General features: G+C 45.5%; 1 protein-coding gene across 5 annotated transcripts in view; it reads left to right on the top strand.

Annotated features, from left to right (window-relative positions):
* Positions 1 to 22181: 22181 nt before the first annotated feature.
* LOC109297493 (long-chain fatty acid transport protein 6-like) overlaps positions 22182 to 22414 on the top strand; it is a 33318-nt gene continuing 33085 nt past the window's right edge. For 3 of the 5 annotated variants that reach the window (XM_019517281.1, XM_019517282.1, XM_019517278.1), the window contains exon 1: positions 22183 to 22387. In XM_019517281.1, coding sequence (XP_019372826.1) covers positions 22377 to 22387 — 11 coding nt within the window. In that variant the 5' untranslated portion in view covers positions 22183 to 22376. Of the gene's footprint in view, positions 22388 to 22414 lie in introns of all 5 variants that reach the window. The other 2 variants (XM_019517277.1, XM_019517279.1) reach the window with 1 other exon arrangement.

A 22414-nucleotide genomic window follows, 5' to 3' on the forward strand; every position in this document is an offset into this window, starting at 1 on the left:
GGACAGCTTTTGAAATGGAACTGTCCCAGTAAAAAACAGGACATGTAGTCACCCTGTGTAAATAGGAAGACGCACAGGAAACATAAAGTCCACGGTGCAATAAGACAAATTTTCCATCATTTTCTTTTTTAGTCAGAAGCAGCTTGACTGAGGTTTTATTATGCTTGTTTCTTGGTTATCCCTAGTAATATATTGTGCCAACATACACAATCTGATGGTGGTATTCAGCTGTACTGGCCCTCACCAAAGACAGCACCAAAGGCACAATCTCTCCCTATAGCTCTCCACGGAGCAGAAATATTTACATCCGTTTACACAGTAGAGCAAATTCCCTTTCATGCAGGTGACTACCTACCAACAGGATGGACACATATCTCTACTTCCAGCTCCACACTTTCTCTTGTACTTGGCCCTAGCAGGTTGGATGCAAGCAGTGAGAGAGGCTCCTAGTATCTTTTGCTATGAGTTCTCTCATATTATAGTAAGACCTTGAACAATCTAACCAGCAATTTTTTAGACAATATATTGATACAACCTCAATGCTGTGGTTTGATAACATTTTTTGGCATTGTGCTGGTAGGCGCTTTCTAGTCTAGTCCGGCTCAAACTCAAAATTAGGGAGAATTAAACCACACGGTTCTGGTCTGTCAACAGACTCACATTTTGCTCAGGGTGAGGGTATTATGGATCAGCCTATAAGAAATAAAAAAACCAGCTCAGACCAATGCCAAGGATGGCCCACAACATTCGGGGATGCCCAGATCTGTGTTTTTCATTTGACTCCATCTCTGATTTGAGCAACTGAAATTCATGTTCTTCTTTTCAACCCCTAGAGAGCTATTTAAAAAAACAGAAGGTTGTACCAGACTGTAGAGCTCTGAATATTAGGACAGACAAATGCAGAGAAGTGGACACTTGAATTATCTGTCGAATCATTAAGAAGCTGTAATTTACTACAGTAGGATTTGTGTGCCTTCATTTTTAAAAAATGTTCAGAATTTAGGCTGAATTCCCACAACTACAGCTTCTTCCACACGTTTATTTTTTATTATGGATTTAAACAAACCTCTCACTTATTCTGGCACAAAATGAGCTTTGTCTCAAGCTGTTGTTGCTCACTGTCTTTAACTTTGACCCAGACATATCCTTCAGACTGAAACCAAACATAAAGAAAGCCCCCTTAAACACAGCAAGACTGACTTTCAGCAGTTTTGGTATTCTAAGTTCAGGGCAGCAAGCAATTACTGCATTTACACCCTGTTACTGTGTGGGATTTTCTTCTTATGCTTGTTACGCTTAGGAAGTGTATATGGAGAGGCATAGCTGAGACTTGTTAACTTCACGCACACCCCTTGGCACTAGCATCACCGCAGAACACCGACTTCAAATAAAAAAGAAATCAAAACATTTTCTTGTGACATGTCATGTCAGCCAAGGCTGGTCAACTGTTATTCACCTTTGGAGGTCAGTGTTCAACTAACCACAAACATTAGTGAGCAATGAGAGGTCCTTTGTTCTTTCACTTATAGAAGCTGACTACAGGGTACTTTTCTTTTAATTTTCTGAATTGTGACTTCAGGACATTTTGCTGCTAACACATGTTAAAAAAACACCCAAAACAGAGCTTTTTTTAAAATTTGATGCACTCCCGTACTGAGCTCAGTGTATGCACGGAAGAGGCAGTGCGTTAGTTTGACCTGATTCACCCAACATCCCTATAGCTCAGGCACATTAGTGGGGCTTTTTGGTGCTTTTATCTAAAAGCCCCACTGAAGCACCTGACCCAAACAGGCGCTGTGGAGCCTCGGATCAAAGTAACGTGCTGCTTCTTCTGGTAAAGCACAGTTTTTTGTTTTGTTTTGTTTTTTAAATTCTGCTTAAATCTGAGTGTTGTCACACCAGATGTGCATCTACACAGACTTGTCTTCATGCTTTGCAATCTTTTTGGAATAGGGATTGTTTTTAGTCTGGCCAGCATATAGCACAAAGGTATACGACATGAGTTCCTGCAACCACCCACAACACTAGTAGTAGCAATAATTAAGTGAGGTTCAATATTGTTTAGCAAAGCCAAAATTTGCTTTATTTCATTAAGCCTCAGCCCAACTTAGAACTGTCCCTAGAATCAGTTTTATGTAGATTGATCAACTCATACAAGCTCATTCTTCCTATGCTGTCTCTTACTGTAGGAGATATAAATACAGCTAAATATGTCTCTCTGATCCCCCATGGCTAGATTCTTTTGGCAAATAAGGACATGCAGCTGTGTAATGATTTTCTTGCTAAAGGGTAGTTAGTGTTCTTTCTGATGAACTATGGACACCCTCAATATAATTCTATGTAACATCCAGAGGCATAGCCAGCAATTTGGGTGCTCAAGTCTGAGGTAGGGGATCAGGGGAGGAATGCTGACGAGTGGAGAGCAAGGGTTTGGGGGATGATGGGAGGGAGAGAGGAATCTGACCTGCCAAACTTTCCTCACTCCAGTGGCAGCTGCTATTGTTGCAGCTGCTGTTGCAGCAGCTTGGGGTTAGGCTGCTGCTGCTGGGGGACAGGCAGTGCTGCAAGCTCCCTGGGGGCTGCTCCAAGGGTGCAGACAGAACTAAAGTTCCCTGCTGTAACTGAGAACGCTTTGCGGGAAACGTTCTGAGTTACAACCATACCCTGGAACAAACAGAAGTTCACTGTTGGTTCCAGGACGGAGGGGAATCTAGCTGCTGGCTGTCAGCCTGCAGCCAGTTTCCCTGAGCAACAGCCCCTCATCCCTGAGAGGCTGAAAAGTTTTCAGAATGGGAGTGGGGAAAGGGAGGAGAGGGAGCTTGTTCTAGGGGTTCCCCAGCTGGTGCTGGAAGGTGGGTTGGGTGAATTGAAGCCCTCCCACGGCAGGGGGGGCCTCCAATACACCTGCCTCACCCTCTAGCAGGGGCTGAAAACCCCCCAGACTGAACTCCCTTCACTCCTTTGCCCACTCCCATTCTGAAAACAGCTCGAGGCTGGCGGGCAGCGCAGACAGAATTTACAGAAGGCACTCAGTTTTGAAACATCTTCATCTGTCTTCTCATGCAATGAGGATTCAGATTTTTACCCGATCAGCCATTTTTGAAGCTGTCTGCAGCCATGTACTTGTATTTGGTCATGGCTATAAATTGCTTTCTGTGGCCAGAATGGGTGAAAATTGTCACTTCTGTATGTGCCCCTGTGGAAGGTTGATGGCATGCCATCTAGAGTTGAGATGCCTCCCTGCTGATGCTAACATTTCTTCCTTCAAAAAATTTTCCTGCCACGCCTTTGAGGTTATGGGAGAAAGATGTTCACACACTCTTGGGAGATGAGGGTTATTATAGGCTCAAGACGTTGGTTGGAATTCACAGGGCTCCATCATCCCCATCTCCTGCCCTGTGCACACCACGTGTTCCGGGAGTGTTGTTGCTCGCCTCTGATGCCATTGTTCTGGCCTCAGTCTAAAGGATCCCTGTCTGGAGTCCTCTTCTTAGCTTGGCTGCTTGCCCCTTTCTTCCCTGCATGGGTCCCAAGGCAGCTCTCTCTTATGTCTAATCCTACCCTTATCTTCAGGGTAGAGACAAACTCCCTCCTTGCTAGCGGGTAAATTTGCCTGTATCTCTATCTTCTTCCAGGTTCCCGGAGTGGTTACCTTCACCCCCCGGAGCTGGACTCACTGGACAAGCAGCTTCCTCAGCTCCTGCAATGATTCCTCTCACCCGAGAAGATCCTTCCCTGGTTCTCTCTAGGTAAGTAGGGGGACTGGAGCTCTCCCTTAAGCTCTGGGGTCAGTTCCCTTCTTCTGGGCTCTCACCAGTCTTCCTTTTCTCTTTTTGTTTCCCCCTCTCTCCATCTGACCTCGGGTTGCCCTCCCAGTATCCCTTAAATCTCCCTTTTCCACAGCTGGGTCCACCATGGCAGTCTCTATTCGCTGCCTGCTTGACCTAGCTGTTTCTTCTTTCCCTCTTTGGCGCAATTTCTTTCTTTTTCCCTTGGCTGCACCAGTTTCCTCCCTCTGGGTTTGAACCTCAATAGCTGGGTTTGCCACGGCAGCCTTTGATCTGTCACAGCCTCAGCTGGCTTGTCTGCACTGCGGCATTTTTCCCATCCGGGCTCGCTGCGGGTTTTCCTGAGCCTCGGGGTAAGTTTTCTTCTTTTTTCTTTTCATCCTTGGTGTTCCTGTGGCAGGGTATTTCAGTTACTCTGTCACAGACCCCTCCCTGGTGTCCTGTTCACTTCCCCCCAGGCATAGGGCTGTGTATCCCATGACAAAGCCTCCTGGGGAGGGCATGAGGCTGTGTCCACTGGGCTGTTATAGCATGGAGGCCCAGAGCTGTCCCTGCCATGGAAAAGACCACGAAGGGGAGGTTGTCAGGCTGGTGTTCCCTGTAAACCAACACCTGAGGCTGGTACCACTCTTGTCCTCCCACCAGTGATGCTTTTGATAACACCTAAACCCAAATACAAATTGTTTTCCATTCTGCTTTGAGATATACTCAGTGAAGAGATTAAATAATTTGATGTGAAGGATATTTTTTTTCCAAAGATAGCAATACTGTTGGCTTATGCAGCTGCTGACAACAGTGTATTTTCTCTTCCCTCCCCACAAGATACTTCTAATATAATTTTAAGATACTACACATACATCTGTGCACTTTTGTGAAGCAAATTAGAAATATATTGCTTAGATCTGCTTGGATGACCATTTCGTTCATATATGTGTATTTACATATGCTCATTTTACTTCATTTCAGTAAAAAATTAACTTCCCAGCATATTTTATGCAGTAGATCTTATGTTACTGTTATCATCAGAAAATTGACAATGTTCAAATGGAACTGTTCTGCAGCATACTAGTTCTTTCGTATTTTCAAGCTATGGGAGCAATGGCAACAATTCTGTAGTTAAAGTATAAATCCTGAAACTTTACACTGGGAAAACTCCCATAAATTTTCTTCATGTTTTCTCTAAGAAATGGGTTAGAATATAAGCCTAAATCTGATTTATTAGATGCACTCATGTTGTTAGTAAAGGGAATCCCAGAGTTGGAGCACCTTGATTCAGAGCCATTTAAAGTCCCATGGTTTCAATTGCCTTCAAAGTGCAATGGACCAGGCCCCAGAAGCATGGAAGGACGATGGAATTTTACTACTCCTCCTGTGGAGGACAGGCCTAAGTTATGTGGAAAGTATTTAAAAAGAAAAAAGCATACAGCAGCAGGGAGACATTTCTGAATTTCAGACCTTGACTTGAAACAAAGGGGAAGAATTCAAAATAATTAGGGAAAAAAATCTAAGGAGACTCCAAGAGGAAAAAAAGAATGGGAAACAGTTGGACTCCATTTGCAAGCAGTGAGCCAAAGGAAGAAAGAAAGTTTCCCTGCCAGTCACTGTGAATGATAGCAGGCTCTTGGCTTTTCTCCTAGTCAGGTATAAAGTTTCCAGACAGTAGAAGGTAAGGACAAAATTTTTTTACTGGAACATTAACATTTTGGACACTAGCTATTCTGGGTATTTACATTAGATAAATATTGTTGACGATACAGAATGGAGTATTTATAGTGTATAAATGACTGTGGACTCTTGAAAAATAATTGGGAGGGTCTTTCCAGCGGCTTGGTTAAAGCCATAGCTGTAACTCTTAATAGTCAGCAGTTTTTAAATTACCTCATTTTTTTTCCTCTTGGGTTCATTTTTTTGGGGGTGATTGTTTTTTGAGGGGAGGAGGTGGGGTTTGGTATGCTCATTTGCTCCCCTGACTAACCGGTAGACATTGCAGGTCAAAATATCGACATCTAGCTTCTGTTTGCATATAAGCTACTTTGTATGCACAAATAAATGCACATGCAACACTGCAAACAGTCGTGTATATAAATGACAGAATGTGCATACATATAAAGCTGTGCGCACAACTGGAATGTAGGTGATGTGATTATTTGAGGACATATTCATTCTACCTGATATTCTGAAGTGGTTATTATGAAATTGCTGCATCATGCGAGATTGCTGTGTGGATGTGGAATCCACCCTTGGTTGCAGGAGCTGTAGTAAATCTCTGCTAGAACACGGACAATGAAGAGACATTAAGGTTAACAACTGTGCTTTACTTTATGCTGAGGATGCCTGAACAAGGAAAACAAGGTTCTCAGTAGGAGGCTAGTAAAGTGGAGAGTGGAAAATCACAAAAAAAATTGCCTTGGGAGGTGGGTATATAAACTGGAGCAAATTACAGGGCCATAAGAAATTGCACTAGGGAGAGAACTGTGCATGGGAGGATGGAGAGGGAGGGTGTTTTAACGGCAGAACCAGACAATGTCAACACAAAGTGACATGCAGCAAAGCAATTCCATGAGTCAGAGACAGACCATAAATTTCAGCAGAGAGGTTCCTAGCCACCTGTGAAGACTCTGAATGTTCCAGTGGTGAGCAAACCAAGATAGGGAAATATATAGGGTTAATCTGCTTATATTTGTGCATTTTTCTAGGCTTCTTGCAGTAAAGACTAACCTATTTATAATACTATGCATAGTCTCTGGGCAAATTGGAGAGAGTCCAGCGCAGGGCAACAAAAATGGTCAGAGGCCTCAAGAACAGGACTTATCAGAGGCTTATTTAGTTTGCAGAAAAAAAGACTGATGAGGGATTTAATAACAGCCTACAACTACCTGAAAGATGGTTCCAGACAAGATGGAACTAAACTGTTCTCTGTGGTGGCAGACAATAGAACAAGGAATAATGGACCCAAGTAGCAGCAAGGGAAGTTTAGGTTAAGTATCAGAAAAAAACCCCAACCCTTTCTCACTAGGAGGGTAGTATAGCACTGGAAAAGGATACCCAGAGAGGTTGAGGAACTTCCATCCTTATTGATGTTTTAGGACCCAGGTGGACAAAGCCTTGGCTGGGATGATCTAGGTGGGGATGGTCCTGCTTTGATCAGGGGGCTAGACTAGATGACTTCCTGCAGTCCCTTCCAACCCTAATTTTCTATGATTTAATTATTAGCTACGAACCTACCGTGAAACCTGAAGACTCAAATTGTAAGCTCTGAGCGCTGACAGGGTTGCAATCCGACAAGAGGGTGTGCTGGAGATCCTGGGGCTTAGTGCAATTGTGCTACCTTCTGTGAATGCATAACAGACAATAGAATCTGTGTCCAGAAGATTAGCCAGAGACATCAAGAAAGGAGACAGCACTGCAGTAAACAAAAGAATCCTAAGAGCGCATGAACCCAGTAGATTAGGACCCAACACAGAATCCTGGTACATGTACAGCAATGGGAGCTATTCTAGGGCTGTAGCAAGTGACAGTATGCTAAGGTGGTAGAACGAGCATACTACTTGTCAGTTCCTCTGCTAGCACTGGAACCACAGGATGAACCCATACCAGCTCCTTTCCTTGAACCACTGGTCACCCAGCATGAGGAGGGTGCCCCGACCATGAAGAAGCATGTTGCCATCGGACAAAAACACAATGAATGTGACATCTGTCCATACCCTAAGCGTAATATTTGTGTATGTCAAGTTGTATGAGCTAAGGCTGATCTGAAAACTTGTTTAGTGTTTCTATCAGTTGCTATGGGACTTTTGCTGTCATAGTCTACCCCCTTTTGTTGGGGGTGGGTTGGGGAGATGGTTTCCTTCTTGTTCATATCCATTTGGAATAGATCCAAGAACAAGGCCAAACCTACATTTTTAATTACATACACCAGGGGTGCTCAACCCACAGAGTCAAGTGATCTAAGCCCACCGGATTCCCCAAGGGTCTGGAAATTTGGCTGAGGCAGGGAGCAGTGGCCACTGATGCTGCCACCACTCCCCTCCACTGTCAAATTTCCAAGCCCCACAGGCAAGATGACATAGCCCTTCTGAATTGTACTCTTGTCCTCCAATGTGTTTACAGCCCTTCCCGGCTTCATGGCATCTGCAAGCTTGCTTAATTTTTATGCCAGCATGCAAATCATTATAAACACAATGACCAGAACTGGACCCAGGACAGACACTTGTGGGATTTTATTTTGACATGGATCTGTTTATAATTATTCTTTGCTTGTAGCTATTGAGTCAGTTGTCTATCCCCATAATAGCAGTTTCATCTAGCCAAAATTTCTCCAGTCTGTTTATGAAAAGGTCATGTGGGACCATGTCAAAAGCCTTGCTGAAGTCCAGATACATTATATCAAGGGCATTCCCTTTATCGGCCCAAGTAAGTTACTTTGTCAAAGGAGGAGAGCAAGTTTGTTTGACATTATTTGTTCTCAATAACTTCACGCTGGGTGCTTGTGATCAGCCTTTCCTCCTCCAGATGCCAGCAAATGCACTTCCTTAGAATATGCTCCTGTAATTTCCTGGGTATTGAGAAATTATTGGAGCATGTCCCACTGTAAAGTCAGGAACACTCCTTTTGCAATTGTGTGTATAAATAATTGATGTTTCAGTTTGGCTGCTGACTCAATACAGAATTAACAGCTTTTTTATTGAAACAAACATCCAAGAATTGAGTTTTGGAAATGAATCATTAAAAAAACTGTCTGAGGAGTTTATTTGAGTATTTTCAAAGTTTCATTTTGGGAAGCTTGTAATAAAGGGAATGGAAGCAAATGGCTGGATTCAGAAAACATTTCTGTCACTTCCTGAATATCCAACAATCAAGTTATTAAAGCAGTCACCCAGAATGCAGGAGACCCAGGTTCAACTTCCATTTCTAGCAAATGGGATTTGAACCCCACCCTGCCCAGTACTAGGAGAATACAAACAAACTATAGGGAATTCCACGGTGAATTGCTCTCACTGGCCATGTCCACACAAGTATGGATGTTTGTTTCCTTGAGGACAAGAAGCAGTGGGGCACCTTGTGCCACAGCTAGTTGTCCCCTGGGAATGCCTGAACCATGTGCCCTCTGGTGGGTGGCAGATTACCCCAGGTGGGGTAGGGGAGCCTGGGGCCAGCACTGGGTTGGCCCCAGCAGCCTTACCTCAGAACCTGGAGGCCTTCTGGGGCTCCAGCAGCTGCAATCCTGCTGCTCAGAGCCTGGCTTCAGTTTTGGGCAGCACTCAGTGAGCCTGCATGCACCACCCTGCTTTTTTTTGTGCAAGATTTTTTGACCCCGGGATCTCCGAGGGTCAAATAACTGCTGCTACCTTGCAGTGAGGAGAACACCTGAATATGTGGTATGTGGTGCCACTGACATGTCGCATGGCCTCACTGGGTGCATCTACATGTTCAATTAGTGCAGTGCAATAAACTGGCACCTGGGTGCAATGTCTACACATGCACCAAGACTGCAGCAGTTTGAGCTGGGGCAGAGCAACCCCAGGCTAGCAGCGGACTTGGGGGCCAGCCCTAGGATCTGGGTCATGTCATCAGAGGGCCTGGCTGGAGATGAAAGTTCCCAAAAAGGGGAGACATGTGGCTAGGTAGCAGGCAGGGATCTCACCCCCTGCTGCCTGGGCTGACTGGGTGGAATTTACACCTGGGAATAGGTGGCGGAAGGGCATGGGGGGGTTGCTAATGGGGCTTAGCTCCCCCAAATGCAAGGCAGTGGTAGGGCCACAAGGCAGCTCGGCTGCGGGCTTCTGGCGGCTGCAGTGGGGGTGGGAAGGGACTTATACGCAGAGGTGAGGGAGGGAGGGCGTGGGCCTGGAGCAGGTGCTGCACAGCCAGGGCGAGGTGCAGGACTGAGCTGTGAGTGGCTCACTCGGGGGTATGGCTTCTACTGCTATATACACCCTAGGAGGCACGGGGGGCACGTGCCCCCAGATCTGCGCAGGGCAAGGCAGGCTGCCACTGTGGGATGAGGCTGTGGCAGCACTGGGAGGTGGCTACAGGGGAGAGGGGGCCTGCAGCCACCCCAACCCCTCCTCCTAGCACCACTGCCACTCACCTGAGCCCCTGCTCCTGCCTGTGCCCTGCTCCCTCACTACTGGGGCCTCAATCTGCCCTCCAACCCCCGGCATTTTCCCCTTCCCCTGCCCCCTCTCCCAGAGACTTACCTGCTGGGGGTGCACACATGCTCAGTCCCCACAAATAATTTTTTCTCCCTCTGCCTATGCACCCAGGTCTGTGTTTACACATGCATTTAGGTGCAGTTATTTTCACCACTGTAAGATAGTACTGTCCCTGACAATATTATCTTTTGGTTGCAAAAATTAGTTTGCTGCTGTCTAATAGGAGCACTTTACACCACAGCAAGTTAGTTTACTGCACAGTTAAGTGAACATGCAGATGCACCCAATCTCTTTTTCTGAGGTACAAGCCTATGCTGCCTTCTTCCTGTATCAGAAGAAAAGGCTATGTTCAGAGGTTGCCATTAGAAACTCAAAAGTAAGAAAATTCTGTAATTAAGACTGTCTTGAGTTTTAACTTTGGGCATGTCTATACAGCAGCGTGTCTTTCTGACCCAGGGACTTCTGCTGAGAAAATAAGAGATCAGCAATTAGACAGAGAAAGCAGCAGACCATGGCTCTGGCTCTGATTGCTGAGATTTTCTATATGTTTACATTACACAGTTATTAGAGAAAGAAACCAAAATAACCCAGTACTGAACTTATGTAACAGAACCAGTTTCTGATCACTTAGACCGGTTTACGTGTAATGTCTGTTCCAAGCCTGCATGGCCAAGACAGACAGAAGCCTGCATTGCCCCTGGACAGGAAGGCTCACATGCCCCTGGACAGGTGCTCACATGCACCTCCCTTCATGGCCAGCTACCTAAGGCTGTTAAAACAAGCCCAGTGGCAGCCCAGAACTACTTGGCTGCTGAACACATACCAGGCCCCTAACCCACTGGCAGCCGCAGGGAGGGGACCACCAGCAGAAAATCTCTCCCCAACCCCAACCTCTGAGAGGGGGGCGGTAGGGGGAACACACCACCCAGCTCCGGCTTCCCAGGTGGGGTCTGCCTGACGTGGAAAAAGCCTCCACCGGGTGGCTTTTCACTAGGCCTGTGTGAGTCGGCAGTGATCCAATCCGGCTTCGGATCCGGCTGCTTTTGGATGGCCACGATCCAATCCAGAGCTCCGGACCGGGTTTCTACCACGATCTGGCCGAAGCGGCCCCGAAGCTTCAGAGCCGCCTCGGAGATCTGACCATAGAGTATAATGGAGAATCAATGAAATATCTATAACTTTGTTGTTTTTTGTCCAGTTTGGATGAAACTTGCAGGGGTGATAGCCTCTGCAGAGACCATGAAACCTACCAAGTTTCAAGAAGATCAGTGCAGGGGTTTAGGAGGAACTGTACCCCAAATTCCTGAAAGCCAAACTCATGTCACGGCTGTGTGTTACAACACAGGGGAGTGAAAACTGCAGGGGTAGCTTTTACTGAGGTCACAAAGCTTGCCAAGTTTCAAGGAGATAGGTGCAAGGGTTTCATGGGAGCTGCACCTCAAGCTGTGGACAACAAAACTGGTGCCATGTGTGACACTGCATGTGTTAAGGAGCAGTGGGGTGACAGTTGCAGGGATGGTGGCCCCTGCTGTGACACCTGCAAGCTGTGGAGATCAGTGCAGGGGGGTTCTGGGGCCCTGCACCCCTAGCTGCTGACAGGCAAAACTTGTGGCAAGACGGTTTCTGTCTTCAGGCAGTTGATTATCTGTATTGATTTTTTCCTCTCCTTAGCCTGGTTTTGTAGGTGCTAATTGATGCTTGTTAAGTCATTATGTAGTAGCTAGGTCCTGTGTATTGAGCTGGTCCCTGAGTCCCTGGTCCCTGAGTGAATCATGATTGATTGATTGGTAACTGGTAACACAGCAGCTTACCAGCTAGTGTCTCGGATGCCCCAAGCCAGAGACAGTCAGTCCCACAAGCACCCATGGCATCAGTTTTGCTTGTCCGCATCTTGAGGGGCAGTTCCCTCCAAACCCCTCCACCGATCTTGTTGAAACTTGGCAGGCTTTGTGGCCTCAGTAAGAGCTACCACCCCTGCAGTTTTGACCCTCCCACCCTAACAGGTGGTGACAAGTGCTAGCAGGGAGCAGAGGTTTTATTGCTTTAGCTGTCTGACAGCTGGGAGAAAGACGAGCCCTGCTCTGCTGGATTAGGCAGCACAGCCCAGGGCAGCAAAGCATTCTGGGATTCTGGGGGACTGTGAGTTAACTTGAATTGGGAAGGGATCTGTGACAGAAGTTCAGTAAGCTGGTTCGACCTAAATCAGTTAAATCTAATACGACATCCATCCAGGTTTATCTTAAATCGGTTTTGCCCATTTTGAAATCAGTCTGTGCACACTGAATTTCTGTTCTGTTACAGGTTTAAACTTGTTTTGGATCACTTAAACTGGTTTACATGTAACGTTTATCCCTAGCCCTAAGGTACATTTAAGATTGTATAAGGTAGGCATACAGTTGTATTACTTGAAAAATAATACTTGATCAAGTAATTAAACCATAACGCATATCTAGACATGGGACAAGAATTAAAAGGTTGAGCATGTAACCTTAATTTGTTTCCTAATGTTTAGTGTTTATTGATAATTGTCTCCATTTAACTTACTCCTAACTAATTTCATATTATTTTGTTCTGGACTGTGTTATTTCACTATACCTGGGCATATGAAAAGAAAAGAGAAAGTGAAAAACAGAATATGCAGCATCACTTGTTGTTTCTTTCTAAGACTTTCTGATGGTTTAAAAACAAGCTATATATAATGGTCATGCATTTCAGAATCTGGAACCATTTAGCTGGACACCACTGAAATCCCTTACTTTGTACATTTTTCTGCTCCTATGAACTTTAAAACATTCTTCAGCTTATATGGAGTATAAGAGCTGAGTTCTTTAAAACAAATCTTGGATGGTTTGCATCAGTTTTTCCTAATTCCTTCATCTCATCAATAAACTTTATATTTAAATGCCTTAATATTGAAATGTCCTGTACAGTGGTGAGTGGTTCTGCCAGCGAAAAGCTCACTGATTTCAGTGCGTGAATACGGCTCTTCCTTTCTCAGCTGAAAACCTTAACAGCTTAGCAAATCCCCACCACCCCGCAACCAACCAACCAAGCCAAACAAAATGACATCACTGCAACTACTTTGTGCTAGCACAGAAATCAGTTTTCCTGGAATATAGCTTGGTGAAATATAATTTAAAAAAAATCACCCACATATCACTTTCTCTTGAATTTCTCCTCAATAAAGGCTGCTTCCATATTAAAGTCCCAAGTTTGCAATATGTTTCTGTGCTGGCAGACACTGATATGTAACCAAAGGGCCCTGGAGTCAATGAAGCTGTATGGGGGTGCTTTACAAACAGGTGAAATTGCTGGACTTGGGAGTGATTTTTTTCTAATCCAGCCACTTCAGCCATAGAATCCTTGGAAAGAAAAATTTCTATACACATTTTTCCAGTATAAAATAATACTTTTAGTAGTCCATATTCAGGTAGTAGAATTATATTTTTCTAAGTTGGAAAAAAAGGTCACTCAAGCAGATACACCAAAGCTGAGAAAACTACAGCCCAGAAGGTGGAAGAAAGTTCATATTTGAGACCCTTATGTAATTTTAATTAAATTGGTAATTGGCTGCTCTCTAATGAGAATTATCCCATTACTTTATACAGTTACTGTTAATTAAAGTTACAGAACAACTAGCCTCAGAAATGCTAGTTGAATTATTTATTAGATTCTTTGGTAGTTAAATACATGTACAGTTCATAATCAAATCAGATAAATATTCTCAAGTTAGTCTTAGACTATGAATTGACTTCTCCACAGAACAGCATTTACAATGCCCTCAACCAGGACATACTACCTCCTAGGAAATGCTCCGATTCCATCAAAATTAATGAAACATTGCCCTCTGCTGGTTCAGACTGCAAGAAGAACTGTGTCACAGGACCTGTGATCTCAATACTGAATGTCAGCATCAGTCCTCCCAATTCGGTCATGATCCAGCCAAGGTATTGGGTTCTGCCAAATATTGCAGCATAAGAAGGAATGCTCTGGTATAGGTATAGCTGAATTTGTACCTTGGTAATTGGATGAAATATTGTACAATGCTGTCTGCCTATTTGTGAATGGTGATAAAAAGTATTTGTCCTTGGCAGAGCTGGTAATTCTATACTGCACCAAAAAACCCACATGCAAGACATACAGATTTTTTAAAGAGCACTAATATATTTGAAATATTCTTTCTGTATTCCAAACTAGTAAGACATGCTGGTCCTATGTAAGTCTGCGTATGGCCAGCACCAAAACACATGCAATCAGAATAGCCCATTCCATAGTGCAGCATATGCCTCATGTGGCCTGAGGACCAGCATAAGGGGTATGAAGTTAATAATTTAACTTAAGGGATTCTAGAAATGCAAGGGTTAAGCAAAACTCTTCACATGAAAAAGAAACCCAGGAAAAATAGAACAGCTGCAAAGCTAAATTCTATCCTTAGTTACTCTGTTGTGAATAAAAGCAGAACCAAGCCCATAGTGTGTCTGGAACAGGCTCAGTATAACAAGTTAGCTGCTTAAGTAGCCAGTTTAAGATTTGGATCAGTGACAGTAACTGCAACTCTCTTTAACTAATCTGGCTTATGGAGAATAAGAAATCATCTTACTATTAACTATACTCTGTCATTGTGAGCAGGTGAGCCTGTTAGGAACCTGTCCCTTCCTGTCTGTGTCCTGGTCCTTCACTTTCCCACCATGCCTTGATGTCAAAGAAATAAAAAGAATGGGGAGGTTAGCAATCAAGGTATTCTATACCGGAGCATGTGTGTCATGGTCTCATCCACAAGGATCCACCTCCCCTACACCCTGTCCTCAGCACACCTAGTCAGATTGGTGTTGATCCACTTTGTAAGCGTGTCTTATTTCTTAAGCAAGCTGGGCAACTTGCCCAGACTCACGTTCCATACAGACTGTTCACCCTTGCATGGGTATTTCTTATTGAAAGGTGATTCATCTCCTCCCAATCTATGTCCATCACTCCTGTCTTGGAAGGAATCTCAACTGCCTTTAGTCATTTCACAGCCCTCTCATTCCCCAAAGGGTTATAGGTCACCAATCCGGACTCTCTCTGGCCTTTCCAGAAAGCAAGTCCCGTCTCTGTCTATCAGCACTCCTTTTCTCAAACGATTATAGGGAGTGGGTCATTCTTCAGCCAGCTGGCCTGGGGTTACCCTAAACCCATGACCCATGAGTCTCCCCATTAACTGAAATCTGATTTCATGGCAGGTATCGAATCTGATTAAAATGATCTCCCTTCTCTATAGGTAACAGATCAGATCCTTTTCCCTTCTTCCTAATCTGGTTGCTGCTCCTATCATGGCTGGTATTAGCTGGCCGTCATTGACATGTCTGCCAGGGATATCCAGGATATCTTAAGGGCAAAAAAATAAGTATACAGGAAGTGGAAGCAGGGAGTAGCTAGCAAGGAGGAGCACACTTCCTTGGCCTGCACCTGCAGGGAGTCCATCAGGAAGGCCAAGACAGCTCTAGTACTCAGGCTAGCAGCAGGGATTAAGGACAATAAAAAGTCCTTCTTTGGGTACGCTGGGAGCAAAAAGAGGGTGCAGGGTAGCATAGGATCCCTACAGGACAGGCAGTGTGGCTTAGTGACTGATAGCAGGGACAAAGCAGAACTCTTCAATGAGTTTTTTGCCTCTGTCTTCTTAAATAGGAATCTAGACGAACCCTCAATATGCATCAAGGACACCAACAAGGGGAACATCAGCTGACCAACTGTCAGTGACAACACGATAAAAGGACACTTGGAGGGACCGTACGTGTTCAAATCACCGGGACCAGAGGGACTCCACCCATGAGTAATGAAGGAATTAGCGAGTATCATAGCTGAACCAGTAGCAAGGATATAAGAGCACTCATGGTGCCTGGGTCAGGTCCCGGAGGATTGAAAGAGGGCCAGTGTTGTGCCAACTTTAAGAAGGGGAGGAAGGAGGATCTGGGGAACTATAGACCATTCAGCCTTACCTCTATCCCTGGGAAAATCCTTGAAAAAATTATCAAGGAACGCATCTGTGGGAGCCCGCTGGCTAATGTGATGCAGGGGGTAACCAACATGGGTTTATAGCAGGAAGGTCCTGCCTGACTAACCTAGTTTCTTTTTACAACAAGGCAGCACAGGGAGGGGAGGAGGGACCCCTGCATGAACCCCATCACGAAGCACCCCATGATGTATACACAGACCTGACACTGAGCCCAGGAGAAACCCTGCGAGCAAGCGTAGCACCATGGAGTCTGGCTGGGCTGCCGAGCCTGGGTGACCATTCCCTGCCCCACCTAACCCTCCACCCCATGCTGCCTGCCTGCAGCTGACCAATGCCCATGGCAGACAGACAATATGGCAGGGGGAAGGGGAAATGCTTACCCATGTCCGGAAGCCCAGTCAGGCTCTATGGTGCTGTGCTCACTTGCAGGGGTTTTCCTGGGCTCTGTGTCAGGCATGTGTGTACATTGTGGGGTGTTTCGTGATAGTGTTCATGCAGAGACACAGATGTCTCCCTCCCCCCGCACTGCCACCCTGACCTGCCTGTCTGTGGTTGACAGCTGGCCAGCGGCAGGAGATGGAGCTGCAAAAAGGGTCTGTGCTGGAAACGGTTCATACTGATTCTGCTCTGTAAGAGCTTGGGGGCAGAGTCTGCTGGGCACTTGGCCGGAGCTGGCAGGTGCTAACACACCTCCCTGCAGGAGGGGGGAGGCAAAACGGAGTCTGGGATGCCGACAGACAGCAACCTAATATGAATCAATAGGGGATCTGGTACAGATGTTCAATTCACTAGTCTAACCCAAATCAATTAAGTTTGAGTGCACATTGATCCAGGTCTATCTTCTGCCATTGTTAAACCAGCCTATGTGCACTCAGCTTCTGTTCTGCTATAGGTATAGATAAGTTTCTGATCACTTATATTGGTCAAAGCGTACTGTCTGTACATAGCGGGGATAGATGAATTACTGGTTTATAAATCATTTGAAGGATTCTATAAAAGCAAGTGTTAAGCAGAACTCTTTACATAGGAAGAAGGCAGGAAAAAATATAAGCAGGAATAAATTCTATCCTTAGTTACTCTGTTCTGAAGAACAGCAGAACCAACCCCACAGCCTGTGTAGAACAGGCTCAGTATAAAAAGTTAGCTGTTCAACTAGCTAATGTGGTCATTATTGACTCCAAGATGAACATGAGCCACCAATGCAGCCAGCAAGGCCAGCCATACCTTGTCATGCATCCAAAGATGCATCTCAAGCCAGTCCAGCGAGGTGATACTCCCCCTCTATGCGACATTGGTCAGGCTGCAGTTGGAGTACTATGTCCAGTACTGGGCACCGCACTTTAAAAAGGATGTGGCCAGCCTGGAGAGGGTTCAGAGGAGGGCCACCTGTTTGGTGAGAGGGCAGCAGGACAGGCCCTATAAGAAGAGACTGAGGGACCTGAACCTGTTCAGCCTTGGCAAGAGGAGGCTGAGGGGGGATCTGGTGGCTGCCTACAAACTCATCAGGGGAGATCATCAGCAAATAGGAAGAGCCCTCTTCTCCCCAGCACCACCTGGGGTGATGAGGAACAATGGTAATAAGATGATGGAGAATAGGTTTAGGTTAGAGATCAGAAGGCAATATTTTACAGTTAGGGTGGCCAGGATCTGGAACCAATTTCTTAGGGAAGTGGTCCTTGCCCCTACCTTGGGTAAATTCAAAAAGAGGTTAGATGATGACCTGTTTGGGGTCTTGTGAACCCAGCATTCACTCCTGCCTGTGGCAGGGGGTCAGGCTAGATGATCTGTTCAGGTCCCTCCTGACCTTACCTACTATGAAACTATGAAACTATAAGATTTGGACCGGTGACAGTAGCTGCAACTCTCCTTAGCTAATACGGCTTATAAAGAATAAAAATGCATCTTACTATTAATTGCATTTACTATTAACCACACTTTGGGTGCATCTACATGAGATGCTGCTCTGCAGTAGTAGTGCATTTAGTTGTTACTGCACATTTATGTATTACTTGTCTTAGCAATTACTACATAAATGTGCAGTAATTAGAGTTACCATTCAGTAGTGCTGGTGAATGACTTCTAAGTTATGCTACTACACAGTAGCTTAATAATACTGTGCAATAGTGTATTAGCACTGTTGGTGTTGTGAGGCACTACTCAACAATATTATTAGGCTACTGCACAGTCAATGTCTTGTATACATGCAGCCTTTGTCATACAAAAGGCTCCTAAAATATTTACAATGATGTTCTGTGTGTTGATTAGTTGCATTCAAAACCAGAAAAAGGCAATGTTCTGACATTTCCTATTCTCAGGAAGCAACTGCTTAGCTGGGCAGTAGCTCCGGCCCCAGCCCCAGCCCCAGCCCTGTCCAACTTGCTCCCTCCTGATGGGGGCCTCAATTTCCCCCCTGCCCCCACTTACATGTGGGAGCTCTCTCCAGGCTGCATAAGGCCATGTATGTCAGGGGTGTCCAACCTTTTTGAATGTGGGGCCGGATCATGAACTTTTTATCACCCAGTGGGCCAGCAAGCCATATTCAAAGACCTCACAGGAAGCAGTATCACATCACCCCCACAAAACGAAAGTACAGTGTTTACTTTCGTTTCCCGTCACAGCACCTCAAGCCTCAGAAAACAGTGTGGAGGGCCACGTGGCGGCCCATGGGCCGTATGTTGGACAAGCCTGGTGTATATACATGCGCATGGCACCCTCTGACTGACCACCCTCCTCCTGCTCCCTCCCAGTCTCTGCAGCCTTCAACTCCGCCAACCTGCAGAGAGTTCTTTGGAAAACTACAAAATCTCTGCTAAAATGAGAAATCTGTGCTTTGCTTTGGTAAAGGGGGATATCCGTGTTTTTTCCAGTTTTCTGTGGGAAACAGAAGATCTGGATCCCTGTTAATAAAGTAAATTTTAAATACCTATACATTTTGGCATTTGATTTTGGTTTTATCATGGAAAATCAAAGTTTCCCTTGCCCCCTTTGCTCACTGGGACACAGATCCAGCTGTGGCTGTCCCCGCTACTGCTTTGTGGCACTAAGCAGTCCTGATATGCTTGTGATCTACCCATGCCATTGCCCCTCACTCCCAAGCCACAGCCCCCTGGCCCTGCTGGTACCCCTCACTCCCCACCTACAGCCCCCTATATGGCCCAGGTGCCCCTCACTCCCACTCCACAGCCCTCTAGCCCTGCTAGTGGCCCTCACTCCCCAAACCACAGCCCCCCCACTCCTGCTGCTGCCCCCCACTCATGACCTGCAGCTCCCTGTTCATCCTAGCCCTGCCAGAAGGGGACCCTCAGCTGCCAGGGCTATGAGGCCAGGGACCCACATCTGCAGCTCCATGCCTCATGCCCCATGCCCCAGCAGTGCCCGAGCCCTGGCTACCATCTGTGGGAGGCAGCAGCTTCTGGCTGGTTCCCCCTCCCCCACCAGTGGCAGGGCTGGGGTGGAGCCCGTGGAATGAGGTGGATGCAGGCAGGCAGCTGCGGGCTCAGGGATCTCTGCCCTGCTGCCCTCCCCCCAGGAGCCTCTGCAGCCCAGCAGGCGGGACCCAGTGCAGCAGGGCAGAGCAGGGTGGAGAACTTTGGTGCCACTGCTGAGAGCCCTGAGCCGCATAATGAGGCATTCCCTGCCCACCTGGCAGCAGCAGGGGGCACAACTCTCTGCTGCCACGTCTGCTGTTGCTGGACAGGCAGGGGTGCCTTGCCATGACAATACAGAGTTCCCAGCAGCAGCATCAAGTCTCCCTGCTCCATTCTGCCCTGCTACAGTGGGTCCTGCCTGCTGGGCCACAGAGGCCCCCAGGGGGAGGGCAGCAGGGCAGGAAACCCTGAACCCATAGTGGCCAGCCCACATTCACCCCTGTCCCATGCGCAAATCTGGGGGGCACATGCCCCCATTTCCTCCCCCAGGAGTTCATGCAGTGGTGGGGAGCAAGCCCTTCTGTCACCCTCTGGATGACGCACCCATGGCTCTGTCCCACTCTGCAGCTGGGCCCTGCGGCTGCAAATTTCTGCCCTGGCCCCAGACCCCAAGCTCCACGCACTGCTCCACCTGGGCAGCACCCCCAACCCCAGCCCCAGCCCTGACCAAGTCCCACCTGCCCTCACTAGGGGGCCTCAATCCTTCCCCTCCCCTCCAACATACCTGCAAGAACTCCTCTCCACACTGCCTGGCTGCCACATGCATGTGTATGTGTATATATGCACACGGTGCCCTCTGCCTGATTGCCCTCCTCCCAGCCCCTTGCAGACTGGAACTCTGCCAGCCTACAAGGTGAAACCGAGCATTTCCCATGCTTTTTTTCCTTTTTCTCCTTAAAATGATAAAATCTGTGCTTTTCTGCGGCGAACAGAAAACTCAGATCCTTGCTAATGAGGCTTTCCTTTTTGCAGGCTTCCTCAGATTCCACTTTTCTCTGCTGGCTCCTGATGATCACTTTCCATACCCTTCTAACAAGAAGATCTGGAAAGTATTTTAGCTTAATCCTCCTCCCTAGTCCTTCTTTTCTTGTTTTTCTCAATCTTTCATGGGTCAGTTCATTCCAGATCTGCTCTTCCTAAACTACTGAATTGAGTTCAGTTGAACTATTTAATTGACTCAAGGCAATGTTCCTTTCCAATATTCCAGTGAGCTAAGTTCTTAACCGTATGCTTTTGTTCACATGACCCCTGTGATCCCTCTCGCCACCCAGGATGATTGGCTAAGTCTGGCATAGGTGAAGATAAATTCTACCCTACCCTTTTCAGGGCCATTTTGGAAATTCGCTGGTCCGATACACCAGTCCATGGCACATTATATTGCCAGAACCAGAGTAGTCCTCTAAATGGAACAGAGTGAATAATCCATAATTTAAAGAGTTGACAGATGAAGTCTGTAAACAGGACACACAACTATGAGTCAACTCCCCCTCCCCACCCAGTCTGTTGGTTATTCTTCAGCTTATATGTGAAAACAATGATAGTCTATTGATTACTTATTATTTGCTCTCTATGGTCATTTACAGTTTAAAATTATTTGTTATGAGCTCGATCATTCAACTTACATGGTATTTCATTTCATGAGAATACAGTTTTACAGGAAAATAAATTAGGAATTAAGGTCTAGTCTTCTTTATGCACTATGTTTTGCATATGAATATGATAGTCATATGAATAACTAAGCCTCAACAAGCATTTATACAAACATACGGTAGGTCATCATATATGTTTGACAAAAATAATGGATGAGGTATGAATGCAGTCAAATTTTGCATATTTATTTTCCAAATATTAGATGAATTTTAAAATACGGTTTTTGGAAATTTCAGTTTCAGAAGATGGAGTTCTGAACCCTTTCTTCATGTGCATACAAAACAAATCCTTTGATATATTAACCTATGATACGTGTTTATGCTAAAGCTAATGATTTATATTTAAGTATCTATTTTTAAGAATAGCAATACACAGAATGGATAGAATAAGAATAAAGTCCTTTCCTGTACTTATGATTAATTGTGGACAAGTCTTGTGATGCCTGAGTACTTATGACTTTAGGTTTGCAAAATGTGTTCAATGAAGAATTTTATTTTAGATATCCGTAAGTTAGATTAGACATCCGTAAGAACTATTTCACAGTCATGGTGGCTAGGATCTGGAACCAACTTCCAAGGGAAGTGGTGCTTGCTCCTACCCTGGGAGTCTTTAAGAAGAGGCTTGATGCCTACCTAGCTGGGATCATTTGAGCCCAGTTTTTTCTCCTGCCCAGGCAGGGGGTCGGACTTGAAGATCTACAAGGTCCCTTCTGACCCTACTTCTATGATTCTATGAACATTTTTTAAAATGCCTAAAAATGCCCATCACACAGAACATGAACATTCTGCTGGTGAAATACCAGAAGACTTGTGACTAAATGCTGTAGAAATTAACATAACTAGATGGGATACAAATTTAGGTGCACTGAAATATATGATTAAACTTGCTCCCTGATGTCACTCCAGCCACTGCAACAGATCATTTCCTTGGATTCATAACATATATCTTACTATATAACTTTGATCATATATAACTTTGATCATATATCTTACTACATACCTTTGATCATATCGATTAATTATTGTCTTTATACTCCTAATCAAGAAACAAAGCAGATATATTCAGTTTGGTCTCTCAGGTACTTCTTAAAGATTAACACTTATTTGACAAAAAATAACCAGACTGCAGAGTACATCTTTCTAATACTATTTCACTCACTCACTCACTCGCAGCCAGTGGGAATATTAGGATTAAAAACAAGAGGAGGCTTGGGGACTTTGGACACAGCCTCTCCCCTTCAAACCATTTCAAGTATAGCCACAGAATAAGATAAACGTAACTGGATAATCTATTAAATTTTCTTCTGAAAGTACAAGCAGACCCAGCAGAGAGATATAATTAGATCCCAGAAACTAAAGAAGAAATGAATTGGTGGTAAGACAAGGCTGGTTTGTTGATGTT

Source organism: Gavialis gangeticus, unplaced genomic scaffold, assembly GCF_001723915.1.
Source record: "Gavialis gangeticus isolate Ggan-Ray unplaced genomic scaffold, GavGan_comp1, whole genome shotgun sequence".
In the NCBI taxonomy this organism is placed as follows: Eukaryota; Metazoa; Chordata; order Crocodylia; family Gavialidae; genus Gavialis; species Gavialis gangeticus.